Source organism: Grampus griseus (assembly GCF_964374135.1).
Source record: "Grampus griseus genome assembly, chromosome: 6".
In the NCBI taxonomy this organism is placed as follows: domain Eukaryota; kingdom Metazoa; phylum Chordata; class Mammalia; order Artiodactyla; family Delphinidae; genus Grampus; species Grampus griseus.
Window position 1 is genome coordinate 10798808 of NC_139000.1, and position 27255 is coordinate 10826062.

Below are 27255 nucleotides of genomic sequence, written 5' to 3' on the forward strand. Positions count from 1 at the left end.
TATCATTACTGTTTTTGGATGCTAATTGTTTGGAGGTTCTGCTGTCCTGAGCGAAAAATCCATGGGCTCTGGAGTTAGACAAAACTATGTTGAACCTCAGGCCTTCTAGCTGTTGGCCATATGCCTTTGGGTTAGTCATTTTCCCTCTCTGAGCCTTGGTTTCCTGGATTTGTAAAATGGGTGTAAGGGGTAGTACCTACCTTAAAGGGTAATTTGGAAGAGTAAGTGGAAGAATGTACTCGGCACAGTGCCTGCAAACAGTAAATGTAAGTTCTCTTTTCTCCTCCTTTTAGAATAGAATTTCTAGTGAAGTATAATAAGTGAAAATGTGCTACTTAGTACACTTCTTGACACGGCAGTGAAGTTTATGGAAGATGCTCATGTGAACAGTTTTATGGCATCATTTTGAATTTTATTTGCAGTATAATTGCTTGTTTCATAATTGATTTGCTTTGAACTAGAGGTTGAAAAAACAAAGTGTACTGAGTTATTATCAGTTGCCCACTGCATTGGTAGTTCTGAAAGGGTTAAGCTTTTTTTTTTTTTTTTTTTTTTGCCATACCCGGGCCTCTCACTGTTGTGGCCTGTCCTGTTGCGGAGCACAGGCTCCGGACGCTCGGGCTCAGCGGCCATGGCTCATGGGCCCAGCCGCTCCGTGGCATGTGGGATCTTCCTGGACTGGGGCACGAACCCGTGTCCCCTGCATCGGCAGGCGGACTCTCAACCACTGCGCCACCAGGGAAGCCCAGGGTTTAGCTTTTGATAACTGTTTGTGTAAGTTAGAAAGAGGGGTAGAATCCAATCAGGTTAACATTCATCATGGGTTTCCTGCATACCAGGCACTGTGCTAGCAGTTTCTCCTGTGCAAAGAGTCTTTTAATCCTCATAACTGCCCTAGTGCTAGATGGTTTTAGGCCTTTTTTGCAGATGAGGAAATTGGGACTTAAAAATGTTGAGTGACTTTACCACCGGGGTAACATAGCTGTAAGTAACAAGACTAGATTCATACCTGGATCTCCTGGATCTTAATTCTCTTGCCTCTGCCTCTTCCCTCCTCCTCCCCAGCGCCCATCACCATGATCAATATGGCAGATATATCCATTGGCTCCAGAAGTTTCCTTACGCCCTTTTGGAAGGCTCCCTCTTCCCCCAAAGAACCTTAAGTAACAGTGTATCTGAAGGCCATGTGTGCCTGGGGTCCCAGGAAAAGGTGGTTGCGGAGGCCTCATGGAACAGTATCTGAGTTGGTAGCACCTCATGATCGGGCTCACCTGCCCCATCCTGTCTCTGCTTGTCTGCTTTACTTAGGCCTGTCTGCTTCCGCTTCCTCAGAACTGTACCTTGCACATGGCCAAACCTTCGTGACCATGAATCTCCCGTAGAGCTTCCTTCTTTACAGTCTTTTGGCTCTTGCCCCCGTAGGTAACTACTCCCTTATACTCTTTCTACCACGCTCCAGAGGCCAGACAGGAGTATTTTGAAAGCCCTGCCACCAGTGAAGTGGCATTTACAGGTTGGTTCCGGCCCAGGTCATTTTTTCCAGAACAACCTCAGTATACTTTCATTGGCTTTGCCTTTATCTTGTGCCTTTTTGGTGACACCTTCAGAGTTCCTGCTGCAGAATCTATAATTAAGTTAATCATTGTCTCCCATCAACCCGCCAGAAAAACAGCTGCCAGGAAGTTACAAAAGGCCTTTCTGTGAAGGCTGAGTTTGCTTAGAGTTTGGTCAGTGTTCACGACTGATGCTGAACGTCCAGGTGGCACTCTCTGCTTCTCCCTCTCCTGCACGCCCCCCTGCCTGCTGCCTCCTCCTCTCCCACATTCACCTCCCAGTCCTGCTGTTGGTCCTCCCCCGCCAGCCCAGGCCCACCATCACCGGCATTCCCACCATCACCGGCACTCGTGGGGAATACTATCTCCTGCTTTCCTGTCGCCTGCCTTTGGCCTCTCCTCCCCCACTGCTTCCAGGCTGCAGTTTCAAAAAGCACACATCTAACTACATCATTTGCCAACTTAAAATTTTCCATGTCTTCCCACTAGTGTGAAGGGTCAGCTCTCTGCATGGCCTGTGAGGCTGTCTGGGATTCAACCATGCCAAACTAGCTACCCGACCACACCCTTTCTCCTTCCCATTTTCATAGCTTTATTCCTGCCATCACTTCTGCGCCTTGGCTTGGCTGCCATTCACGTGAGTGTCAAGACTCAGCCCAGTCTTTATCACCCGAGCCCCGTGAGACCTCTGTACGCTCGTAGTTCCATTGTCAGCCTTGCCTCTTAAGGACTCTCACCATATTGTACTTGTTTCCCTCTGGACTCTACACTCTTTGTGGGCAGGATCTGTATCTGTTCAGGCCTTATTGCCAGTGTTTGTCATAGTGTCCGTGGAGTGTATTAGTATCAGAGCAGAGCATTAGTAAATGTTTGCTGAACTAAGCTGACCTGTACATTTGTTTCATGGGTTTTGCATCATTTGAAATTTGCCTCATTTTTAGCCATCTTTTTTTTTTTTTAGCCATCTTTAAATGTCCTAGAACAAGGGTGCTCTGTACTTCCTTGGATCTCCTTCCAGTCCTTCCTGATCCCTGTGGGGCTATAGAAGCAGGATCATACAGTGTAACAGCCCCTGTAGCCTTCCCACGCACCCTACACTCGGCACAGGTTTCCTACCCTACAGGCTTTGGAGGTAGATAGGCTCCATGTGAACGTGGCTATTTTTTACCTTTGTTGTGACCAATTTACTTCATTTCTCCCCCGCCCACCTCTTTTCAGGCCATAGCCCTTGCAACATCTCCAGGAGTTTATCGGCAGAGTTATCACTGACCGCATTGTTTTATGGAGAGAGAGAAATATTATTAAGATCTTATTACTACCTGGGGCGGCTTGGTTTTCATTCGGAGGATTCTTGAACATGTTTCTCACTCTTTCTTTAAACCCAGTCTTTCTTGTATTTTGTTTTTTTTCTCTGATTATATTTGATTCAGTGCAGCCTTGGAAATATATATTTGTATACACATATGCTGTGACTGCTGATTTCTTCTCCTTGTGGAAAGCAATATGTTCCCGTCTCTCTTGGTCCTTTTCCCTCTGGAAGCCTAGGTGTTTTTCCTTCCATTCGCTGTCTCAGAATCCAGCAAAACCTCTTGCCCACCACCTTTTTTCCTGTGGTGGGATAGGAAGACGTAGGCTTTGGTGGTGCCAGGCACTAACTTGGCACAGATCCCTGAGTCCCACTTACACACAGCTGTGTGCCTTGATTGCACCAGCCAACCATTCTTGCCCCTTAGTTTCCTCTGGTACAGGTGGAGATAATGAGGATTAAATAAGTAACATAAGTGTTTGGCTCAGACCCAGGGATGTGGTGGGTGCCATGTTAGTTCTCTCACACCCTTACCTCTTTCCTTCTAACCCTTGAACTTGCTGCCACTTCTCTTTGTAAAGTCTGTGTGTCAGGGGCATTCCCTTCCCTTTATTCCTCCCAACAGCCCTTGGACAGAGGCATTATCCCCATTCTGACGGCCCCCTATGGCTCAGAGAGAGTTAAGCACTGTGTTCATTAGTGACCCAGTTCTTCCAGGCTTCTCTTGTTCTGGGATGGCCTTTCCTGGCCCATTGTGGTTGTGCAGCCTTTCATATCTCTCCTAGCCCGGGTTGTGCTCAGGCTTTTGCATCATTCAGTGATCTGGGACAGGCCAAGTTGGCAGGGACTTGGTTGGCAGTTCCTTGAATATGAACTCCCCTTCCCATCCCGGCTACAAACCTCTTAAATCACTCCTGCACCCTCAGCCGGCTTGTCCTTCATTATTTGCATCATCCAGATATTGGATGCCACAAAAGCTTCTGAGGGAAGAAATGGCAGCACCATCTAGACCTTAAAGACACAGTCACTAACTCACCCCCCACTCTGGACACACTTAGCACCCGCTGCAGCTCAGTTACACCTGACAGTTCAGGTGTTTACACAGGCAGACCGCGTTAACCCAAACAGCTCAAGCCAAAAACAAAACTCAGACACCTTTGCTTTTGTCACACAGTCCACTCTGAAAAAAAAAATTAAATTAACTTTTTCCATTGTAAAATATGTGGCTATACAGGGGATACATCAGGTCTGTTGCATGGTACAGGAAGCACACTGCTTTTGGGGGGACTGTTTTAAACACTTTTTTGAGCTGTTTAAATTTTATTCAACCATCAGCCATGAATGACTCCTTCAGGCCACATCAGTGGCATAGTCAGAACCTCAGCTTGTCAACAGGCCACTGCAGAACATTGTGTTTAAACCTCTTCCTTTTGTGTGTTTAACTGTCTTTGAATCCTCTTGCTCCCTGGTCCCCAGTTGGGACTGGTGCAGTTAGGGAATTAGCCCATTTTGGTATTGATCTGTTTCATAATTAATTTTATGCTTTAGTTTGGCAAAGCCGTGAATGCATTTGAAGTTGATGTGTCATTTTTTTCATTTGTCGACATTCATGCCAAGCACTGTGCTAGCTGCCTGGGATGGAAATGGCATGATTTTGGTCCTCTTTTTAGAGTCCAGACTCTTGTCACACCCAGACTTTAATCTGTTCTGCTGCAGATCATCAGAGCAATAGCTTTTTTTTGCTGTTTCAAATCAGAGTGACAAAAGATTATGCAGATTTTTTCCAAGATGAATTTGGACTGCTTCAATTCTTATTGAGTAAGATCGTTAGTTTTTAGTAAAGGAGCAAACTGTTGTGAACTAAATGGTCCTTGTAGATTTAACTGCAAATAGGAAAATTGTTGAAAATTGTGAGAGAGTTCAGCTATGATGCCACCCACATCCTTATTCCCCTCGAGCAAAGGTAGGAGAGCCACTGTCCCCTGACTCTTGCCTTGCCGGTGGGACAGAAAGCAAAGGGGTGCCTCTGAAATGCCCTGAAGGACAGTAGAGCCAGGGGAGCTCCCTTCTTTATGAAGAAGGCTGAATATTTCTTTCTTTTTCAACCGCCTTAATGTTAGCGCCTCAGCCACATAAATGGAATGTATTTTCCAGCAAATAACCAATTTTATTTTAACTTCCTTAAAAAATTTTAGTTACAAATCTATTGTTTCAAACGACTTGCCATATATGTGTATTTTCAGATTCCAAAGCTGTATTTTAAATAGTATGTTAGGTTTTTAGTCAAATGCATATTTAGTATTTCGCCTGCCCCCAATGTAAGTAAAGCACGGTTCAGAAAGTAGAACTGAACAGTAGAATGTCGAGGGTTTATTTAAAGAGTGTTAATTTGATGCTGAACTGTCCAGGGTGCCCACTGGCTGGAGCACCTACATTTTACTCTGGTGACATTCCCAATCTAAAAATCACTTAAGTGAGAAGAGAAATTTGATTGTAGCTGTAGACAAGAATAATGTGGAAAAGTTTCTTTGCAGCACTACTTTGGACTTGCACCATAGCGGATGCTGAGGTAATCTATCAGTTTGTGAGTGTCTACAAAATGCAACTCTCTAGATAACAGGTTTAAAGTAAAGATTTAATACAGCCTCCATCTCCTGTGATGTTGCAGTGACAGTTTAAAACTCATTCTCTGAATCTCAGCAGACTTTATAGCTAGCAGTGGGCCAATATAAAGTTTAATAGCATTACAACACATAAATCATCTTTTAAAGATGCTACTAGTAGCTGCAATATTAAATGCAGACAATCGCCTGTGTTATAAATAATTTATCAAACACCGTTTCAGATTAGCCTTCCATGCTGAGTTATTTATTTTAGCCTTTTCTGTACGATTCCTAAGGCACTTTTTGAAAGATCCATTACTGGTCAGTTTAATGAACTTGGGGGTCTGTTTTGTCCCCTCAAGCACTTGGGTACAGCTGTGGTGACCATTACATGGCCGACATGGACCTCTTTTTGCCTTTTACAAGTGCTGCCCATTTGTCATGTAGCGGTAAACGGAGCTGCACATTGGAGTCCAGGGACACATTGTGCGATGCAGTGATGGAGACAAACAGATAGCTCTATAAAGTGCTGCTTGTCACAGCTGACTTGTAGTACAAGTAGTACATCACTCTTATTGTAATCTCATTTAAGAAGCAGGGGCGGCCCGGGGGACTGATATTCCCAGTTAGTTTGGTCTTCGTAGCCATAAAGCAGGAAGTGCTCCTTTTATATTCTCTGAACTTTTAGGGGGTGTGCTCTTTGCTTGGATTAATTTTTATAGGAGCTTCTCCACAGCACTGTGTGAAGATTTGTCAGCAGGTTTGTTTGGACCTCCTTCTCCTGGCCTGGGGTTTGGTACAGGCAGTCACTCCTTAGAGATAAATTGTGTTTCTAGGAGCCCTCTGGATTGCTGTATTAATAAATAAGTTACCATTTTTTAAGTAATAGCTATATGCCAGACCCTATAGTAGGTGCTTTCTATACTGCATTTTTATATTACAGAGGAAGAGCATGAACTCAGAGAGGTGAAATGACTTGCCCAAGGTTGCACAGCTGTAAGTAAGTAGGAAACTGGAGATTCAAACCCAGTCTGTCTGCTTCCACATCTGCCAGATGACCTTGAACCTGGGTTGCCCAATTAACTTTCGAGCACCAGGATCATGGTGATCTTTTGGCTGAGCAGCTCAAAGTAAAAGGAAGCTGCCATTGGCGTGGAGAGCCTTTTTTAAAAAAATTCATTAATTTATTTATTTTAATAGCCTGGATGAGTCTGGCCGCTCTGTCTACACATTGAATCCAAGTTCCCTTGTGACTAGCAACGTAAATCCATGAGCAGCTGGCCAGGGGAGCATGCTGGCCCAGCAGTGGGAGAGAGCCTTACAGCTGGGGTCACAGGCTCTGCAGGGCCCTCGTCAGAGCCCCTCTGTAGCAGCTGTCCCCAGGCGGATGCTGCTCAGAACTTATTAGGTCACTTTGCCTCTTCCAGAAAAGGGAGATGCAATTTCCTCATGAAGAATGAATCCTAAAGGAAGAAACAATGCTTCTGCATTTATTGTAAGCCAGAGACAGATAAAAATGTGGTGTTTTCCCCACCTCTTGCTTTTAGTTTATGGTTTTTCTCAGTAGTTTTCCTAAATATTTTGTAGCACGTGTTAAAGACAAGACTTGTTTAATTATGAAATTCACTATAAAGAAAACACAGTATGAATATGCCCAGTAGCATATTTGCATATGTGTCTAGAATTCTGGGTATGGAAATACTGTGGTAAAAGACCATATTTGTCATATGATACAATTCCTGGCACATAGTAGGTGTTTGTAAATATTTGTTGAAGACATTAACTATGTAAGTAATGGGCAGACAAAAGAGCCTTGGTAATTTTCACTCTGCCTTTTGAGGGTTTTTGGTGGAGGTGAGGAATACGTGAAATAAGACTTTGGATCTTAATATTGATTTCTGCCATATCACATTGTAGAAATGTTTAAGTGGTGATCTGTGGGCAGTTTGGGAAACAGTGCCTCCCCCTGCCATGGAAATGACCATCAGAGGGACTGCTAGCTGGCTCAAAGAGAAGTTGGCAACCACCATCTTTCTCTTAAACTTGCTCAGGTTCTGAAGATCCTTGCTGATGGGGGAATGACACCCTGAATCAAGGGACTGCTGTCCACTGTCCCCAACTTGCTCAGGAGCCCCCAGCTCAGAGCTGAGACAGATTACTTATGAGCTGGTGTGGTGCTGTGGCATTCTGGCTCTGGAGCCCAGTGGGCCTGTTTTAACTATTTATTAGCTATGTGACCTTGGGCAAGTCATTGACACTCTCTCAGCCTTAGTTTCTGACAGTACCAACGTCAGAAGATGGTCAAGGGCAGGGGTAAAAATGATGATGATCATCAAAGTGCCTAACTCAGCAGTTGGCACATTATAGTAGGTGCTTAATAAAATGTAAGCTTTATTCCATTTCATAACATCTTCAGTCCTGTGTGTATGAGAGGTGGGTAGGACTGGGGAAAGAAAATCAGGGACTTGTGATATTTCCTTCCTTAATGAATTATCTTCCCTGGAATTGGGGGTGGGGGGGGGTGGGAGGAATTTAAACGGTATATTTCTCCAATTTTTATTTATTTTTATTTTATTATTATTAAATTTATTATTTATGGCTGTGTTGGGTCTTCGTTTCTGTGCGAGGGCTTTCTCTAGTTGTGGCAAGCGGGGGCCACTCTTCATCGCGGCGCGCGGGCCTCTCACTATCGCAGCCTCTCTTGTTGCGGAGCACAGGCTCCAGACACACAGGCTCAGTAATTGTGGCTCACGGGCCCAGTTGCTCCACGGCATGTGGGATCTTCCCAGACCAGGGCTCGAACCCGTGTCCCCTGCATTGGCAGGCAGATTCTCAACCACTGAGCCACCAGGGAAGCCCCTTCTCCAATTTTTAAAAGCATTACACTTAAATAATAGCACACATGATAACTTTATGAGTAACTCAGGCTATATGTAATATATTTTACACATTTTTAAGTTTTATAAGTTTATCTACTCACATTAAAGAATATTTGCAAAATAGAGGAAGATTCACCTGTAATCTCAGCATTGTCAGCATCCTGGTATCAGTGGATTGTAATGGATTGATGTCAGATATGCATGCCTAATATAATGTGTATATTTCAGTTTCTTGTAAGTCTTCTCCCATCTCCGTCCCCAAATATAAAATAATTTGGGAAATTTAAATCTGCAGTACTAAGTGCTGCCCGTAGCATTTGTGACATCCACTTGGTACTATTGGCTGGCTCAGGGCATCAGCAGCAGTGATGAGAAAAGCAGTGATGACAAAGCAAAATAATAAAACAGCAGAGAAGAGAAGAGGAGATGTAGGTCAGGAGCAGAGGTATAAGCAAGATGCTCTGATACACAGGACGCTCCCCACACCCCCACCCCACGGGTTATGTATTAACAGGCGCAAGTTGGAATGGTTTTGCGTTTGTTAAGTTAGTGGTTGGATTTTGCCGTCTCTGTGGTAGCAGCAGCAGCAGCGGCAGCGGCCATCTCCTGCTCTAAGGTGCTTTATTTGCTACCACCTTCACTGGTTCTGGTAAGGCTTTTGGCCTTCTTAGGCTTGGGAATCCCAGGAGAGAACTTCTGATTAGAGGATCATGTTTGAATGAATTCTGTGGGGCTGTATGTGCACAAGAGAATAACTGGTTCCGTTGACCCCACATAGGTGCCACTCAGGAAGTGGAAAAACCTGGTGGGATAAAGGTTAGAATAACCCCCCCAGCCCCTGCTGCTGGGTTGCTGAGGATCCCATTTCCAACAGGGCCTTCTCTATCCTTCTCTGAGTCTGAAGAGGGCGCTCATGTCACTGGAATCCCACTTACTGGCTTAGGGCCGGCAGAGGAGCAGGAGCTCTGAGAGCTCTCTCCCATCTTCTCAGGGCTTGAAGACAGTGGACCTGCTCTTTGATCTCAGGCTGGAATTTTGGGCAGGGCATCCGTGCTTCTCCAAGGATGTTACTTGGATGAGCTCTTTGCTTCAGCTTGCATGTTTATGGACTCTCATGCCCTGGTGTACGGGGAAAGTGGGCTACAGCTCAAGTTAAAGTCTTATTTTTGGGAGATTGGTTCATTTTTTGTCCTTGTTACATAGAGAGCTTGAACTTGGTGTTCCCCGGGTCCTGCCCTGCTGCCTCTGGCGCCTGCCTTCTGTTTCACTGCCCTGTTTTCTGAGTGCCTGGTGTGCAACCTGTCCTTCAGCCCTCCCTGAAGCTTTACGGACCCCAGCCAGTGTTCTCACAGCTTCTTCTCAGTTATCCGTTAGCCCTTATTACACTGCATTGTAGTTAACCTGAGTCTGATGCTTCTTGGTAAGAAATAAATTAATCTACTTTTCCACCAGTAATTGTTGGAGACTTAGACTTGCTCTTAAAGGAAAAGTAAGAGAGTGATTCAAAGAAAGGAATCACTTCAGTGAACATGCAGACTCATTAGTGGGAGGGGATAGATTCTTTTGGGCAAGAGGTCCCACCCTTGGCTCTGCCAACATTTCCCCAGGGCTGTGTTTTGGTGTTAGTTTTTTCCCCATGATATTGACTTTCTTCATTATGTTACCAGGAAGCAGATTCCAGCCATTTTTGGACGTTTTTCATCAGGGGCCTGCAAACTACACTCCATGGGCCAAATCCAGCCCAGCGCCCATTTTTGTTTTACGAAGTTTTATTGGTACAAGCCACGCCCACTCGTTTGCATATTGTCTGTGGCTGTTTTGTGCTACCATGACTGAGTTGAGTAGTTATGACGGAGACTGTGTATCTACAAAGTCTAAAATATTTACTACCTGGCCCTTCGTTAAAAGTTTCCCAACCCCTGTTTTAGATGATAAATTGCCCTGTCAGCCTACAGTTCTCAGTTAGGTGGTGAGCGTCTGACGTGAAGCAGTTTGTTTAAGAGGGAGTGTGTGCATAAGGAGCTTGAAAGGCCTGGGTCTCTCACTTACCAGCTGATAAACCTTGGGCAGATATTGAGGTACTCTGAGGCCTTTCCTTCATTTATAAAACAGGCACTGAAAACAATGCCTACCTCACAGGTTGGCTTTCTTTTTTTTCCTTTTCCTTTTCTCTTACTGCTTGTGAAAGCACTCTGTGGACATCAGAACAGGCCCTCCATTTGACTGTGGACACTATTGTTACTATTTTCTTTCTCAGGAGGAGGATGCCAAGAAACTGGTGAGTGAAGCCATAGCAGCTGGCATCTTCAATGACCTGGGGTCTGGAAGTAACATTGATCTCTGTGTCATCAGCAAGAGCAAGCTGGATTTTCTCCGCCCGTACTCAGTGCCTAATAAGAAGGGGACCAGGTAAGTGAAGGAGATTCTTCCTGTGGCCACCCTTGTTATATTCATGGCATCTGGACAGGGTTTTCTTGATTCTTACCCACGTGAAGTAAAGCCAGAGTCCCCAAGCCAGCTTTATTCAAGAGACCTTTGAATCATTATTTGTTTTATGATTGTGGGCTGCTGTCAGGTGTAGAAAAGTGATACAATTTGTAAAATGTTGATGGAAAGACTCCTAGACTGGGGATTGCGGGGAGAGCTTTGAATCACGTGCTGTCCTTTCTCTAGTCTCTTAAAGATGCCTCAGAATTCCGTATGAAATTCTGTAAGAAGGTACATTCTCCAGGGCATCCAACCCATAGCTTTTCCTCAGAGTGGTTTTCATTCCCTAGATGGTTATCAACCATTGGTTAAGAGTCTCTGAAAGTTAGCCTTGGGAGCTAACTGTTGCTTCCTGCTCTGGAGGGAGCCATGCCATTGAGCCCATGGCACGTGCCGAGCAGGCACTGCTCTCCGTGGTGCAGTCCAGCTCGGAGTCAGGGGCGAGCTTATAGTTGATTTGCTGGCGGAACTGGAAGATGTCCAGCCCTGGTGGCAGGTGAGCTGCTCATCAGCAGTCCTGTATGGCCGTCCAGCTGCCTGACCTCTTCCTGGAGGCTGAGCTGCTCAAAATGTGGCTTCTGAGCTCTGCTCCAGCGTCTTCATCTGAATGCACACAGCAGCATTTATAAACTGAGCCCCAAGCTCCGCTGGAGGAGAGCAAGCACATCACCAGCCACGATGGTGCTTTAACTCCCACCACATGTACTCAACTCCAAGTCAGGAGTAATTCACAAGGAACAAATAGAACATTGAGAACCAGCAGGTATTCACCGCAGTGTGCGCTCAGCATTGCGAAGACGTGTTCACGATGGGGTAGGGCAGCACAGCAGCAAAGAGCTCTGGCTCGGGGTGGGGACCTGTCATGGCCTGGTGTGGTGACTTTGGGCACCTGTCTTGGAAATGATGGAGCAAGACTAGGTGATCGCTAATGAGCCCATGGAATTCTCGGGCCCTAGGTGGGGAGGGAAGCAACCTTTCAGGCCTGGGGCTGTGTTGGACCTGGCCTTGCAAGTTCCCATTGGCTCCTCTGCAGCCCTGTTTTGCAACCCACTGTTGCTTCAGGTAGAAGCCCTCCCTTCATGCTGCTGAAATAGGTGCTGTAAGCCAGGATGGTGAGGAGGCTCTTGTTGTGTCCAGACCTCCCACAGACGTTGTGGTTCAGATGAGTCAGGCGCACAGAAGTCACATGGGGCTCTGGCTCCAAGGCCACAAGCTGCCACGGGTCCATCCAGTGTGGGGGAAGGAACAGCGTCTTCACACCAGCAGGGGAGGGGCGGGGCACATCTTAAAAAGGTGCTGCTGCTCGGATCCTTTCAGAGAACTTTGTGGGGACTGTGGGAAGGTTTCGCAGAAATAAAGGCCAGCTTTTCTTGGCTGTGCCTACTCCTGGTTTTGTACAGAGCTCTGTTGTGTCGCCCTCTTCGAGCACAAGCTCCCATTTGAGAGGCTGGCTTTTCAGGGAGCACGTAGTCGTGGCACAGCCAGCAGCCTCCTCCTAGTCCATGTCAGGCTGACAGCTGGGGACAGATAAGAGACAGCTGGACTTGTGCTGCTGCTTGACAGTGTTGTAATTCCTGGCCCCACTGTAAAATCAGCCGTTGAGATTTTTATCTTCTAGACTGCCTTGTGCTCAGAGAAACCTCTGTCAGATTCACCTTGAGAAGGGTGGTGTTGGGTGTGTCCTCATGCTGAGCTACCATGTCCCTCTTGAGTCTCAAAGAGTGTGGTCAAAAGTGACAAGCCCAGGGCTTCCCCAGTGGTGCAGTGGTTGAGAGTCCGCCTGCCGATGCAGGGGACGCGGGTTCGTGCCCCGGTCCGGGAGGATCCCAGATGCCGCGGAGCGGTTGGGCCCGTGAGCCATGGCCGCTGGGCCTGCGCGTCCGGAGCCTGTGCTCTGCAACGGGAGAGGCCACAGCAGTGAGAGGCCCGCATACCGCAAAAAAAAAAAAAAAAAAAAGGTGACAAGCCCAGAGTCTGGCTGCAGGTCATTTTTATACTGTTTATGCTTCCAAATATTTTTAAAGTGTTTAAGGTAACAGTTATGTCATTCTTGTTACTTCAAGAGAGTGGCCATGGCAGCTTAATGAAAAGGATTCGCTTCCTCCTGGTTACTGAAAGGTACTTTAGGGAGGTTGAAGCTTGAAGGCAGAGGCCCAAATGCTTTCCAGCATCTTCTGGGGATGGTGAGGTGGGGAAGGAGATTTGAATGTCCACCTAGTGCCAGGTGCTCTGTATTATCTCTTTTCACGTGCATCATGTCTATGAGGTATCCCCATTTTGTAGCACTTGAAAGCCGAGGAAAGTGAACCTTGGGGGAGCTGAATCCTCCCAAGGTCGCAGAACTGGGAGTCAGGAGAGCCAGGATTCCAGTCCAGGCGAGCCAGGATTCCAGTCCAGGCCTGCTTGCTGCCTGCATACTTGTCCCTCTCTCCAGCCCTCCATCAGGCCCCTTGGGGGGATCCTAACTCTCTGCGTTTGTTTTTCTCTCATTAGGTTTGGCCGGTACAGGTGTGAGAAAGGGACCACTGCAGTCCTCACTGAAAAAGTCACTACTCTGGAAATTGAGGTGCTGGAAGAAACAGTCCAAACAATGGACACTTCTTGAATGGTGTTGGTGGATGTCTGGTTATTGCTCTAGAAGACTGGGGGCAATGGAGGCTCCCCCTGTAAGACATTCGGCCAGTGTTTGCTGAATGAACCCATTAAAAATGAAAACCAAGTTAAGTGGCTGAAGTCTCGGGGCTGTGTGGTTTTTTGGGCTGCTAAGGCCCATCGACCTGGCCTCCCCTTCAGGATGTTACTCCCTCCCTGAATACTACTCTGCGTGCAGGTGGGTGTAAGAGCAGTTTAACCCTTCTAAAAACAGACGGGGCCTCATTTGTTGCAGGAAGTCAGACTGGGTTGCTCTGATTCTTCAGTTGAACATTTATTACACGCAGCCCTTGTGCTAACTTACTTACTTTCTTTTTGTTCAGGGTAGTCCCAGGTTTTTGTTTTTTTTTAGGATGAGTGCAGCACAGCCTTTTACCCCAACAGCCAAGTAGGAAAGAAATAGAGATGATCAGTTCTGAGTACCAAGAAAAAGCAGGTAGGTGGACAGTTTTGCTTTGCTATAGCTGCATGAACCTGGGTGAACTCCACTTTGTTTGGCCAGTTTCACGAAGTCAAAAGAATGCTTTGAGCCTTACTATCATCTGTAATAATTAGGATATGATCGTTTCTCAAACACTCAAGCCTGGTGAATGGTTGAAATTGTATACCTCCAGAGGGTCCGAGTAGTAGGCAGAATTGTTCTCATGGTGTCGAAAGCGGATGGCATGCAGAAAGCAAGTTCATCTATGTCCAACGCTGATACTGCCAAGGGAGACAGACACAGTAGGGATTCTGAGAGCCGTAAGCAGAGTATTTGCAAAAAATCTGTCTGGAATCAGAAAAACTTTCAGTGGTGAGTGCCTGACTGTCCCCCAGAGTGAGTGAGCATGGCTGGGGGGACAAGAGAAAGAGGCCTGGTGCCATGGTCTTCCAGAGTGAGCCCACTCTTGGGCCAGCCTCCCTCGTTAAACTGCCAGGAGTGGGTGGGGAGAACAATGGAATTATTTAGGATAGCAACTTGGCTGACGATTTATCAAAATTATCTGGGGAGCTTAAAAAAATTCCCAGATTACTTAGAATGTCTGGGGCCTGAGAAATTGTGTTTTTAAAGGAGGCTCTAGAAATTGTGCTGCGGTGTGAAGCTGTTGTAAAATTACTCATGAAATCGTACTCATTCACAGAAGGAACCCCACTTACCCCATTTTATTTCAACCATGGAGAATGAGTACAAAGCAGAGGCTGCATCTGAAGAAAATTTCTCAAACCCGACAGTGTTACAGTAGAACAGAGTTCACACGTGGAAACAGCGCAGTGGCCCAGCCCAAATCCTTTATCCCCAGGGAGGCCTGGTCAGAGCTCCTGACCAGGACACCAGTGGAGCGGACAGGCATGTCCTCTTTCTGGAGGGCTGAACTGTCACTAAGTCGTGGGTGACAACTTAGACCATTTGAGGATTAACTTGAGTGTAAAAACAAAATTCAAACTATTTCCTTCAGAGCTTGAGTTTTCCTTAAGTTCACATTTATAAATTAGTCTTCACAGTTAATCCTATTTGGGAACAAGAAATAAATGAACACATTTCTGGTTTCCTACAAATAATACAGTTGTACATTAACTCTTGACTTACATGGTCCATGGACTTCAGCTTTGTGAAGGGGTGAATGGCTACCATTTTTGGATCATCTACAATGTACTGTAAGGTAACTTACATATTTTATTTCAGATTCTGTCAGCAACCCTGAAGGTAGATGTTATTAGTCCCATTTTACAGATGAGGCAACAGGCTCAGAGAGGCTAAGAAACTAGCCCAGGGTCATGGTAGGAAGGTGCAGAACCAGAACTTGTACAGAGAATAGCCTGAGGGCAAAGCCCGCATATTTTTCGTATCCTGTGCTTCCTTCTCATGGAGGAAAACACTTAACACTGATCATTGATCATTAAATGAACTGCCAGCATTCAAGCAGGTGAGGTGCCTAGTACTAGCAGGTGTTCAGGAGAGGATGGCTGAGCCGGGCTGCACAGAAAACACTCATGGCTTTCAAATACTATTTGCCTCTATACCAGATGCTGGGTTCGCCTCATCGTCATTCATCAAGTTATAAACGTAGATAAAAATATTAGGAAAATCTCCACTCTACTTAAAAAATTATTTCCACTTTCTCCCCTTACAAGGGAGTAAATTAAGCACACAGCTTGATTGTTTGAAAAGATTCTAAGAGCTAAACCAAACTTACTACTAACCATTTTAAAAGGCTCACTACAAATCACACAGTCTCCTGGATTCTCCTGTTAGTTCAAACCTTGACAGGTCACTGAAGGAATTATCCGAAAGATTCACATTACAATCCAGATACAAGAGGTGCCTCAGTGGCTCACTGAACCATCCACCATTGTTAACAACCCAGCTGAGAGTGTTCACAACAGTTTAAAGAAAGGACTTTCAAATTTGACCACCAGTAACACGTGACCAGTGCCCCTCCCCCCAGCAGCCCTGTATTCACCATCTGCTGTAAAGCCCAGCCCCTCTTTGGGGAACCTGCTGAACCCTCTTGTCTTAGTTGGTCTCGGCTACCAGGTGGCCACTTTGGAGAGAAGACTCAGGTAAGGCAGAGCGGCGTGGCTTCTGAGAAGGCGCGCTGCATCCACGCTCAGGTGCTCGAAGTCCACACGTGCATCTGTTTGGCAACCTGGTGCACGTAGCTGATGTCGGGTCTCTGGTTGGGGTCGGGGTGGATGCACATACTGACCAATTCTCGTAACTGCAAGGGAGAGAATGATCACGTATTATTCGTAAGCAGCCTTGTCGAGGCTCTGCATTAACTCATGAACCCTCAGGGCAACTAGAAGATGAGGAATGGCGCTCAAGACAGGTGAGTGGTGGGCGAGGAGTCACAGTCACCAGGGGAGAGCAGGACCCGCACCAGGCCTGTCTGGCCCCAAAGGCCATGCCTGGAGACCCTGAGAGTGGTATCTCCAAATAATTTTGAACTTTCAACTGCCTACACTACTGGCTAGATCTGTGTGGACAGTGTGTGTGTCTGCTGTCAGTCATGCAGATGCCCAAACCAGAGGACAAAACTCAAGGCAAGGGCTTATTGATCATAATAAATGTATTAACATGCAGCAGAGCTGCAGTCTGCCTACCCCCTGGCCTCTTTATTGTGCTCATGAAAGACGGAGCTTTTAATTATACAGACACTGAAGGCTGCTACTGCCTCGGGGTGGGGGAGGGGCACCTTGCTCCTCTGATCACCTCCATTCTTCTGATAGCCAGAGTGCCAATTATTTTAATGGTAATTAAAATAATGACCTTAAAAAGCCTACATCTTAACTTGCATCACTGGGCTCACTGCAATTTTTTCATTTAAATACCTGCTGCTGGAGGGGCTGGCCAGGGCCGCAGCAGGGAGAGGGGAGATCCTGACTAAGGGGGCTCACGGGGACTCTGCGGCCATGGTCAGCAAGTCTGGGGTGGGCACGAGGGTCATGCGGAGGCCCGGGCTACGGTGCACACTCCCTGTTTCACTCCTGAGGTGTTCTAGGCTGAGGGGCCTGGGGTTGCTCCCCCAGGAGATGCTCCAAACTGCCTGCTGCCTTTCTGGGGATTTCACTGCTTTATAAACACTCGGAAGCCCCTGGGCAGATGCAGCTGCGCCTGCAGCTGACTTGGGCCCTCCTGGAGTCTGAGGTTGCCCACGATGAGACCATACTCTTCAGAACCTTACAGTATTCAGGGGAAGGTAGCTGTGGTTGGCCTCTGACAGGTTAAAGTGCCCAAGAGAACCACATTAAGGTAAAGTCTCTGTGGCCCGAATTGCTCATTTATAAACCACACAGTTGGCAATAAGTGCATGTTTGTAAAGTTCAGAAGAGAAAGGGTCTTATTTCCATTTCTAAGAGGACATATAACTTCAAAAGTGAGGTGTGCCGAGGAGCTCCAGTGCTAAGAATTAGCACCTCCAGAAGTTCCACGTAACCAGTGAAAGCCAGGTGCTCTGGGGAGTAGGAGATCTGGACGCTGAAGGACTGACTTGGGAGGGAAGAGGGCTGAGGGCTTTATGTGGACTTGTTCATTTCAGCTTCATAACCATGAGGCAGAGGTTATGGTTCCCATTTATAGATGGGGAAACTGAGGCACAGAGAAGTTGTCATTTGCTCCAGGTGGCATGGCTCCAAGCTTCTTAACAAATTCCAACAAACAAAATTCCAAATTCTAACGAAAGATGGGGAAGAAAAACCAAATGCAACTATTAACTTGGTGAAGAGCTCTAACTAGTTTTTCCTTTCCTGCCAACTTCCACTCCGGAGCATAAGTACTTCCTCCAAAGGTACTCATAAGAACTCTATAGGAATCTGCGCTCCTGACCCTCACTCTGGCTGCTGGGAGCCCGCAGAGCCGCAGGCATGGCACTGGGAGCAGAGGGTGCCAGGAGAAAGGTGGCTGATGACCTTTCTAGCTGGCCTGCCGGGATACAGGGTTAGTGCACACTGGGGCACCTGGTTGCTACAGCTTGGCCGGCCCAGACCCAGGGCCCTGGTGGGCAAGGGCTGCTCCTTCCAGAGCTTTCAGGATTGTGAAGTGAGCAGCATGGATGGCTCCTCACTGTGGCTGGATGACTGGCTATAGAAGAGGGGCGGGTGCCCTCAAGAAACAGGATAGCGCAGTGGCTAGGTGCAGGCCATCTGGGCCAAACCCTGCCTTCACCACGAGCAAGTTACGTGACTTGGGCAAGTTACTTAACCAGTCTGTATCTCAGTTTCCTTCCTGGTAAAATGGCATTAGTGGGGTGGGGTAGGGGGGGATTCAACACAGTAAATCATAAATGTGAGCTGTTATTATTGTGAGGCAGTGGCCTGTGGTCCTGCAGGGTGGACCCATGGAGGACTCAGACTCCCGATTACACACACTAGCATTGACCTTGAACAAAAATAACCCATATTGAGCATTTACTCTGAGCCAGGCCCTGTGCTACGGCCAGATGATGATGGTTGTAAATGCATTGCCTTAATCCTTAATCCAGTAAGGTAGATTCCAGGATTATCCCATTTTACAGATGAGGAAACTGAGACTCAGTTCAGTGATTTGCCCAAGAAAGGTGAGGGGAGTGTGTAAACCTATGCATCTGTTTACACTTTTTTTTTTTTTTTGCGGTACGCGGGCCTCTCACTGTTGTGGCCTCTCCCGTTGCGGAGCACAGGCTCCGGACGCGCAGGCTCAGCGGCCATGGCTCACGGGCCCAGGCGCTCCACGGCATGTGGGATCTTCCTGGACCAGGGCACGAACCCGTGTCCCCTGCATCGGCAGGCGGACTCTCAACCGCTGCGCCACCAGGGAAGCCCTGTTTACACTCTTAACCACGCTGTGCTGTAAGCCTGTCATCTCATCCTCACTTTTTATCCATGAAGGCGAAGTATTAGGCCTGTTTTCAAGATGAGGAAACTGAGGCAGATGATGCTCTCCCACAGCCTCACCTGTCACAGCCTGATGGCCAGACGTGTCAGGCTGTCCTGCGCTCAGTGTAAAATATTGAAAATAAAAGGCCAAGGGGTCTGACCTAGGTCTGTGGTGGCAAGGAGACCAGGCTGCTTGCTTTGGTTCCCTGTCATGGGAGCGGAGGGGCCGCCAGCAGTGGTGTGGGGCCGGCCAGGCCCTGCTACCCCCTGCGTCTGGCTCCTGTTGCTGGACGCCGGGAGCCTGTCTCTGGGCCCCGCAGCAGCGAGCCTCCCACTCGAGCGCTGGGTTGGCAGCCAAACGGGCAGGAGGGTGCTGACGGGGCAGCTCCTGCTGGTTCCTGCCAGTGGGTGGCCTGCAGCCCTGCTGTCGGGGGCTGAGACCTCTGGTAATATCAGCCTGCTTGTTTCCCCTTCTGAGTCACTTCCCCAGAAATCTTCCTTCTCGGCTCTGTTAAGTGAACCCAAGCTCAGCCCCACAGCCCTGGGATCTTGGAGCTGCCCCTCTTCGAGCCCTGTGGGTCGCCTGGAGCTCACCAGGCCCAGCCCCGGCGGCAGCAAACTCACCTTCTCAGAGTAATGCTCTCCGGGGAGAGGCGGGTAGTCACACTGCTCAATCTTCTGGCAGAGGGAGAAGAGGTTCATTTTATCTCCATAGAAGGGGCTCTGAAGAGCTGCCATCTGCAAGGAGAGGGGGATGAGAGATGAGTTTTCAGCCTTGAGGTCCAGGGCAAAAGGGGCCGCTGCAGATGGGGGTGTGGTGCTTCCGGGTCCTCACCGCAGCGGCTGTCCAGCCAGACTCCCCTGTGTCCTAAGGAAGCTGGGGTTCAACAGAAAGTGGCAGTTTTTACACAATCCTTGTTATATAAGCAAATTAAACAGGACAAACGTTTCACTGACAAAACTGTAAAGTCAGTAAAGAAGGGGCAGCTGAGTCCTGAGGGCCAGCCGTGAGCAGGCACACGCCTGGCCTCTGGTTTCCTCATCTAAAGTGGACGCAGCTCCACCTGCAGGGCTGTGGTGAGGCTTGGCTGGCACAGGAGGCATCACAACCTGAGTGGACATCTGGCTCCATCCCGAAAGCAGGCCCTCTGCTGGGGGACCGTGGAGGCCCCAACGGGTTCTCACCCCGTCAGGGAACTACCCGGACTTCCCACCCCACCATTCAGAGCACGACGGGGGGGTGTCTTCAACAGGGGCACACAGGAGCCGTGCTGCCCGTGAGGCAGCCCAGCACGGCGCCCGCCAGCCATCTCCGCAATGGGATTCAAGCTGCCTGTCACTCCCGCTCACTGTTGCCTGCCTCCAAATGACGGCCCGACGACACCTGCTAATGAAGTGCCGTTGGGTAATGTGCCCACCTGTCCGTTTGGCCCTGGTTCCCTTCAAGGAGCCGGGCTGCCAGGGCCACTAGGCACAGACCCCACAGCCGGGGCCTGTGGGACACCTGAGGAATCCTCACTCCCCTTCAGGCTCCGGGAGGTGGGTGGGCGAACCCTGTCTCCGGGCTGGGGGAACCCATGGTAGCCCACCAGCTTTAGTTTCCTGGTCTGCCCCACGCTCTGTTCACCCCTGTGAACAGGTCAGGTGATCCCGAGAGGAAGAGCAGGGCTTCTCCTCCAGAAGAGCACAGGGGCCTTCAGAGCCCAGGCAGTGCCCTTGGGCGTCCAGATGGCCTTGGGAGAGGCAGTGTGGCCTGGAGACTTGGGGGGGCCAGGTGCCTGGGCCCTGACTGAGTGCTTTCAGGTGGGTGTCTCCTCCCCCTGACCAGGGGCTTGGGCCCCTCTGAGGAGGGCTGGGAACCCACCTAGACGGTGAAGCCCCCCCTGCGGGAAGGCCCTGGCACTCGGCGGGGCAGGGTGAGTATGCAGAGGCTCTGCCCGCTGTGGGCTCAGGCAGCCTGACTGAACTGGCTTTACCATCTAGCATGCAAGATGGCGTCACTTGGGTGATGTATTTCCAATAATTAAAATGAGAACCTCAGTGCAAAGGGTTAATTGGGCAGTTTCAAAAGGACATCTGTTGCTACAGTAGAGAGCAGCTGAGGCTCCAGGGCAGTCATTCGGGGTGATGTGGTGCCCTTCAAGTCATGGCAGGAGGATTAAGATGGATTTTCCTGGAAAGCGTGTCTGTTCAGAGTAGAAAGGATGTCGGCCCCACTAACACAGGCTCTGGTTTTTCACGTGTCTGACCTGGGAGAGGGACTGGGTGATCCTTTCGACAAGCCAGCCTGACCTGATTTGCACAAAACTTGCTGTGTGGGACTCCAGAAGAGCCCCAGAATGGCGAGGCATGAGCCCCGTATCTGCCGTTCCCTTCAGAGAATCTCTCCATCCTTCCTGGTACCTTCCCCACACTGTTTCAGAAAAGCTTTCTGAACAGGGTCAGCAGCGAGCTATGCCAGAGGAGCCCTCTCTGCCTCCCTGGCTCCCAGTGGCTTCTGCATCCATAAATGCAGATTCTAGCGGAAGCAGCGTCCCTGCCTGCTGCCCTCCAGCTGCCGGCCACGGGCCTTCCACCCAGATCAGAGCACTGGGCTGTGAAGGAACCTCTGGGGCTGCTTGAGACACTGGGAGTTACCCCGGATGGCGAGATCTCCTCGTACCGGCGACCACCCACCTCTGACTGGTTGAAGCAGAGGAGGAATTGCTGTTTGGGGCCTCATTAGAACTGCCAAAGCCACGGCTCTCAGTGCTGCTCCTCAAACGCAGAACTTTTCCTGCCTGGCGTTACTGGGATGACACATAGCGGGGGAAATGGGAGAGTGTGGCCACTTGCCCCCGCCGGGAGGGCTCAGGGGAACTGGTGTGTGACTTAAGACGTCAGAAGGAGAAGGGGATTCTGACTCAGAGTGGACAGCGACTGCCTTTGACTCTGGCCCTGTCAGGGCCTCGGACATCCATCTCATCACCAGTATCTCCCGAGCTCTTCCAGGAGTGAAGGTTGAACCCAGAGGTTAGTTGCCAAGCAGTCTGCAGCCCTGCTTCCCCACGAGGTAGGGGGAATCCAGACCATTCTCTGGCTCAAGCCAGAATTCCAAAGCAGGATTCCATACAAGGCACGGCTGCACCTGTCCCCCGGCCCACTTTCTTGCTGGTCTCAGCCTCCTCAGCCTGAGGCTGCTGTAAGAAGGCCCCCCACTGAGGATCCTGATTCCTTCAGCTCTGTGCTCAGAGCTGAGCTCCCATAGAAGAATAAATCAATCCTGCAGAGCCCAGGCGGCCTGCTGAGTGCCTCCCGGGGTGTGCCGGGTAATGAAAATAAAGCGCCAGGTCTTCCAACAGGCCGAGCTTGGGCATCCCTGCTGGGAGCTCCTGGAGGGGCCACTGAAGTTGCTGGGGGATCCTCACAACCGGGCCTTCCCCTCAAAGGGGCTCTGAGCAGAGGCCCTGCATCTTTCTCCAGCAGTCACGCCTTCCCTGGTGGCTGGAGAGAAGGGGAGAGGCCCTGGCTCCACAAGGACCACTGGTCCCTTCCTGGCTCCTGCTCACTGGAGGGCAGGCATCGACAACCTGGGTACCAGTGCCCATCTAGGTCACTTCCTTGCTGTGTGACCCTGGGAGGTCTCTCCGCATCTCTGAGCCCGCTTTCTCCCTTACAGCAAAGCTGGGACTGGCCTGGTGTGATTCTTGTGATTCACTACAGTGTCCAGGGCAGTGCTGCTCCCGGAGGCTGAGCTGTCTGGCCCGTTTCTCCTATGCTGACCTCTTCAAGACAGATCCCACTTGGCACCCACCCTGAGGAGCTCAGGCCAGGTATCGTGCTTTGTGGCGGCTCCTCACTAGCCACGGGTCAACATCAGCATCTTAAGGTGACCTCGGGAGGTCCTCAGTGGACATCCGGACGCCCAGGTGGAAGGGGGTGTGGTGGGCCGAATAAAGGCCCCCAAAGATGTTCATGTCCTAATCCTTGGAGCCTGCGAGTGTGCTGCCTTATATGGCAAAATAAATTCAGCAGATGTGATGAAATTAAGGATCCCTGGATCGGGGGAGTGTCCCAGGTGATCCAGGTGGGCCCTAAGTGTAATCACAGTATCTTTTAAGAAGGAGCAGAGGGAGATTTTTGAGTACAGGAGAAGGAGCTGTGTTGACTTAAGTGATACGAGGAAGAGGCTACAAGCCAAGGCATGTGGGTAGTCTTTTCCTTTTCCTTGCCTTTAGTCCACTGAAATCGATTTTGGACTTCTGGCTTCCAGAACGTAAGAGAATAATTTTATGTTGTATGAAGCCAATCGGTAATCTGTTACAGCAGCCGTAGGAACCTAACCCAGGGGGCTCCTGAGACTTCCAGCCCGCACCGGGGCTTGTGGGAAAGGGCAGGCCTGTCCCCACTGTGGGCAGGTTTTCTCTGGCTCTGTGCCGTCACCTGCCGCGTGGCCCAGGTGTGTTCCCCTGGCTCTGCCCAGAATCCTCGGATGTGATCTGGGTGTGCGGGTGAGGTGGGGAGCCTGTCACAGATCTACAGCTGGCGGCCTCAGGACGCACCACAGGCTGTGCAGCGGGGGCTCCGGTCGTGTCTGGGGGTCGTTGCCTCCCAATTACCACGGCCCTTCCTGTCTGCTGGGAAAACATCTGGTTCTGTCTTCCCACAGGGCTCAGGGGTGGCAGCCTGGGGAAGGGCCCCCACCGCCTTTTGCCCGTAGAGGGGCCGCCACGCCAGCCCTCTTCTGTGGGAGGCCCAGGGCCACTGGGTTCAGGTCAGCTGTCCCCGCAGACGCAGGACTTGACTGATTTCATTGACTTGCTACTGCTGACACGCCCCTCCCTGGCTGCGAGCCTCAGTGATGAAATAAACCGGCACCTCCAGGCTGGGGCGCCGCTAACAGAGGCTGCCTCTTTAGAAGTGCGTTCAGGCGCCCAGGGCAGGGACTCAGGACTGCAGTCTGCCTCTAGGGAGCTGGTGGCACCAGCTCGGGAGCCCTGAGCACAGGAGCAGGGCCCAGTCACACCCTCGTCTCTGTTTGTCTACGTTTGAAGACTCACACGATTCACAGAGGGAGGAAGTGGCTTACAGAAATCCTGAACGCAGAATGGAAGAGTAAAGAACCCTGGACTAGGGACAGCATCCACGAGGGCAGGAGGACAAAGCCGAGTCTCCGAGGGGACAGACAACGGCTGGACTTTGGCTCCCCGCTGGCCAAAGCGAAAAGGAAAATGTGGCCAGCTGCTCGCCGGCACCAGCTCAGGGGGCTCTGGGCAGCGAGGTGGGCAGTAACAGCGCTGCAAAGACCTGCCCCGCACTGCCGGAGGGCCGTCTGAGCCAGGTGCCGTCCACACCTCATGAGGCAGGTGTGACTCCCATTACACTTGGGCAACTGAAGCTCCTGGAGCTCCAGGGCCTTCAGGGGGTGAGCGGGTGCTGAGCTCTGACCTCGGGTTGGTCCTTCTGACCGAGGTCTGGGCCACACCAGGCCCCGCCTCTCTCCCACCCAAACTACCACAGCTATGGGAGCTGCGTGCTCCCCACGAGGGAAGGATTCACAGCTTTGCCCTCCTCATCCCCAGGGGCCAGAAGCCACTCTGCACCCTCATCCACTGCGGCCCCACTGGGGGCACCGCCTGGATGCAGCTGCTCCCGTTCGGTGCTCATTAAAAGAAGTCCTCCTACAGCAGACGCCCCTGTGAGTCCCAGAAAGCACGGTCTGCTCCCCACCTCTGATTGCCAGGGCCTGACTCACCCATAAACCTTCAAGATGACTCTGGAGCGCCCACACTACGGACCTCCAGAAGAAGGGGGCTCAGGTACAAATGCCACAAGGGCCACATCTCCAATTGGCTTCATCTTTACCCACAAGGCCACTCTTTTAAAATGAAATGTCTGCTATTAATAGGAGGCCACTGGCTTACAAAGAAAGATGCTGTGAAGTGTAAACCTTGCAGAGGGATCAGAGTTTTGATTTCATGGTCTCCGTCTGTAATGCAGGGAGCAGGGAATCCCAGTGCCAAGAGACCCCGACCGCATAGCTGCCCCGGTCCCTGTGCATCAGCAGTGGGCAGCTGAGTCCCGAAGTTTATACCCACGGGCCATGAGGTCAATTCCCACCATCGATACTCCCAAGGAAGCAAAGAAGTCAGTCTCTGCAACTCCAAGACACTCCTAGTGGTCCCGCAACATTATCCTGTGCATCGCTGCCCTAGGAGACTTCAGCTCATCAGTTCCAAGCCAGATTCCAGGGATGCTCAATTCCACCCCAGGGAGAGCAGAAAAATAATCAAGGTTCCAACTTTAAACCCAAACCATGCTTGGTGTCTCACAGCCCTAGAGGGGTCCTCAAAGTCTTTCATAACTGTTATTTCATTCATCTGGCCTATGACAATGCAGAACAGCTACTATTCCCATTTTACAGATGAGGAGACCAGTGGAATCCCGGCCAGCACGGGATGGGCCAGGGCCAGGGCGGTGGGAGGGTGTGGCCGCCAGCTTGGAGATACTAGAGGGCTCAGGCTTCCCCGCCTCTCACCGGCAGCTGCAGCAGCTTCGTGGCCAAGTGTGGCTTGTGCTCCCTAGACCCCCGGTTATCCAGGGTCCCCGGTGGCTGGCCAAAATGGATGGGGGCTTTACGAGTTCATGTTGTCTCATGTCTGAGCCTACCAGGACTAAGAAATATTCCTGTCCCTCCGTCCAGGGTGGCCAGCAGATCTGGAAACGGCCATCTGGTGGCTCCATCTCCCAGCCCAGGGGAGACAGTGGTGGTCTCTAGGGAGACCCACGTTGCTGAGCTTGGAGGAACGTGACCACCCCTCATTGGGAAGCGTTTCAGAGGCATGGGGCCTGATCCATGGATAAATGCCAAATAGTGAACAGAATCACCCTGGTTACCAGGGAAACCGGGGCAGCCAGATCGCCCTGCCTGTGCTCCTTCCATCAGCAAGCAGACACTGGACTCTCCGTCTGGTTCTAGTTCACCTCCCTTCCCAGATCTGAGCATCCCAAGGGGGAGTGGCACCTAGCCTGCAAGTGACCACCCCTCTAACCTCTTCCAGCCTGACGCTGCTAATCAGGCAGACGTTCGACCGAGGGGTGAAGGACAGGACCCAGATGGTACCAGGCCTGCCTCAGCTGGGTGCCCACCATGCACGCCCCACCAAATGCCACTGAGCTGCAGGCCAGACACTCACCTCGTACAGCAAACAGCCCAGAGACCAGATGTCAGACTTGAAGTTGTAGCCGTTCTCATGGATCCTCTCCGGTGACATGTAGTATGGTGTCCCCACTGAAACACAGCAAATGGATAGGTGCTTATCCTCTGTGCAGGGGCAGCACAGGAGGGAGAGGTGGGGAGGGTGAGGGCTGGGGAGAGGCCTGGCCTCAGCCTCACCAGGATCCTGGGCAGCCCCCTCGCCCTCTCTTCCTGTCCCCTCCTCTGTCAAATGAGAGGGCTGGGACAGACTGGAAGTTCCCACGCTGGCAGGGCCCTAAAAGCCCCTGGAGATAGGGACCCACCCAGACCTGACAATCAGTCTGGGGGCTGAGTGGCTCAAGACTGGTGTTTCTGCCAACTGCCCGGGGGGGAGTGGGACACAGTGGCCAGGCTCTGGGAAGCAACGGACCAAAATATCCTCTAAGGTGACTGTTTGAATCCCAGAAGAGTCCAGATAAGGCTCTCAACAGTGAAAACAACCACTGTGAATGTGGACCAACCACGGTGTGTGTGTCAGCCCATCTTACAGATGGGGAAACCGAGGCTCCGAATAGTGGCAGGACTGAGGTTCAAACACAGATCTTCAGGCTCCAGAAACTGAACTCTTAGCCACCACCCTTGGCTACTAGCACCAATCAGCATGTCCAGACTTGGGGTTGCCTGAGATTTCTTAGCCAGAATAGAAAAGATACTAATCATTAAAGAAAAGATTGATTAACTGGACTTCATTAAAATTAGGAACTTCAGTTCACCAAAAACCCATTCAGAGAGTTAAAAGGCAAGCCACAGAGTGGGAGAAAGTCGTCTGAAAACATATACCCAACAATGGCCTCATATACAGAATATATTTTAAAACTTCTATAAATCAATATACAAAAGACAAACATCCCCCTCCCTCAAATTAGCAAAAGACTTGAAGGGGTATTTCACAAAGGAGAATATCCAAGTGGCCAATAAGCACATGAAACGATATTGTGTTTCTCATTACTCATCAGGGCAATGCAAATTAATAGCACAGTGAGGTACCACCTACCACCTACCCACCTGAATGGTTAAAGTTAAAAAGACTGAGATAAACCAAGGTGGTGATGTGCGGAGCAACTGGAACCCTCATGCATTGCTGACGGGGCCATAAAGTGGCACGATCACTTTGGCAGCATCTACTACAGCTGAACACTGCCTACACTATAACCCAGCAATTCCACTCCTAGGTACACGCCCAAGAGAAATGAGTGCTCTGTCC

At 50.0% G+C, this 27255-nt stretch overlaps 2 protein-coding genes across 3 annotated transcripts in view; one reads left to right on the top strand and one right to left on the bottom strand.

Moving 5' to 3' along the window:
* PSMB7 (proteasome 20S subunit beta 7) overlaps nt 1-13561 on the top strand; it is a 58608-nt gene extending 45047 nt beyond the window's left edge. Inside the window, exons 7-8 of the mRNA XM_082655791.1 lie at nt 10599-10750; nt 13322-13561. Coding sequence (XP_082511917.1) covers nt 10599-10750; nt 13322-13433 — 264 coding nt within the window. The 3' untranslated portion in view covers nt 13434-13561. The remainder of the gene's footprint in view (nt 1-10598; nt 10751-13321) is intronic.
* Nucleotides 13562-14594: 1033 nt separating this feature from the next.
* The window catches only part of NEK6 (NIMA related kinase 6), an 85210-nt gene continuing 72549 nt past the window's right edge, over nt 14595-27255 (bottom strand). For both annotated transcript variants that reach the window (XM_082656740.1, XM_082656741.1), the window contains exons 8-10: nt 25990-26084; nt 19439-19552; nt 14595-16179 (exon numbers count right to left, since the gene is read on the bottom strand). In XM_082656740.1, coding sequence (XP_082512866.1) covers nt 16069-16179; nt 19439-19552; nt 25990-26084 — 320 coding nt within the window. In that variant the 3' untranslated portion in view covers nt 14595-16068. The remainder of the gene's footprint in view (nt 16180-19438; nt 19553-25989; nt 26085-27255) is intronic.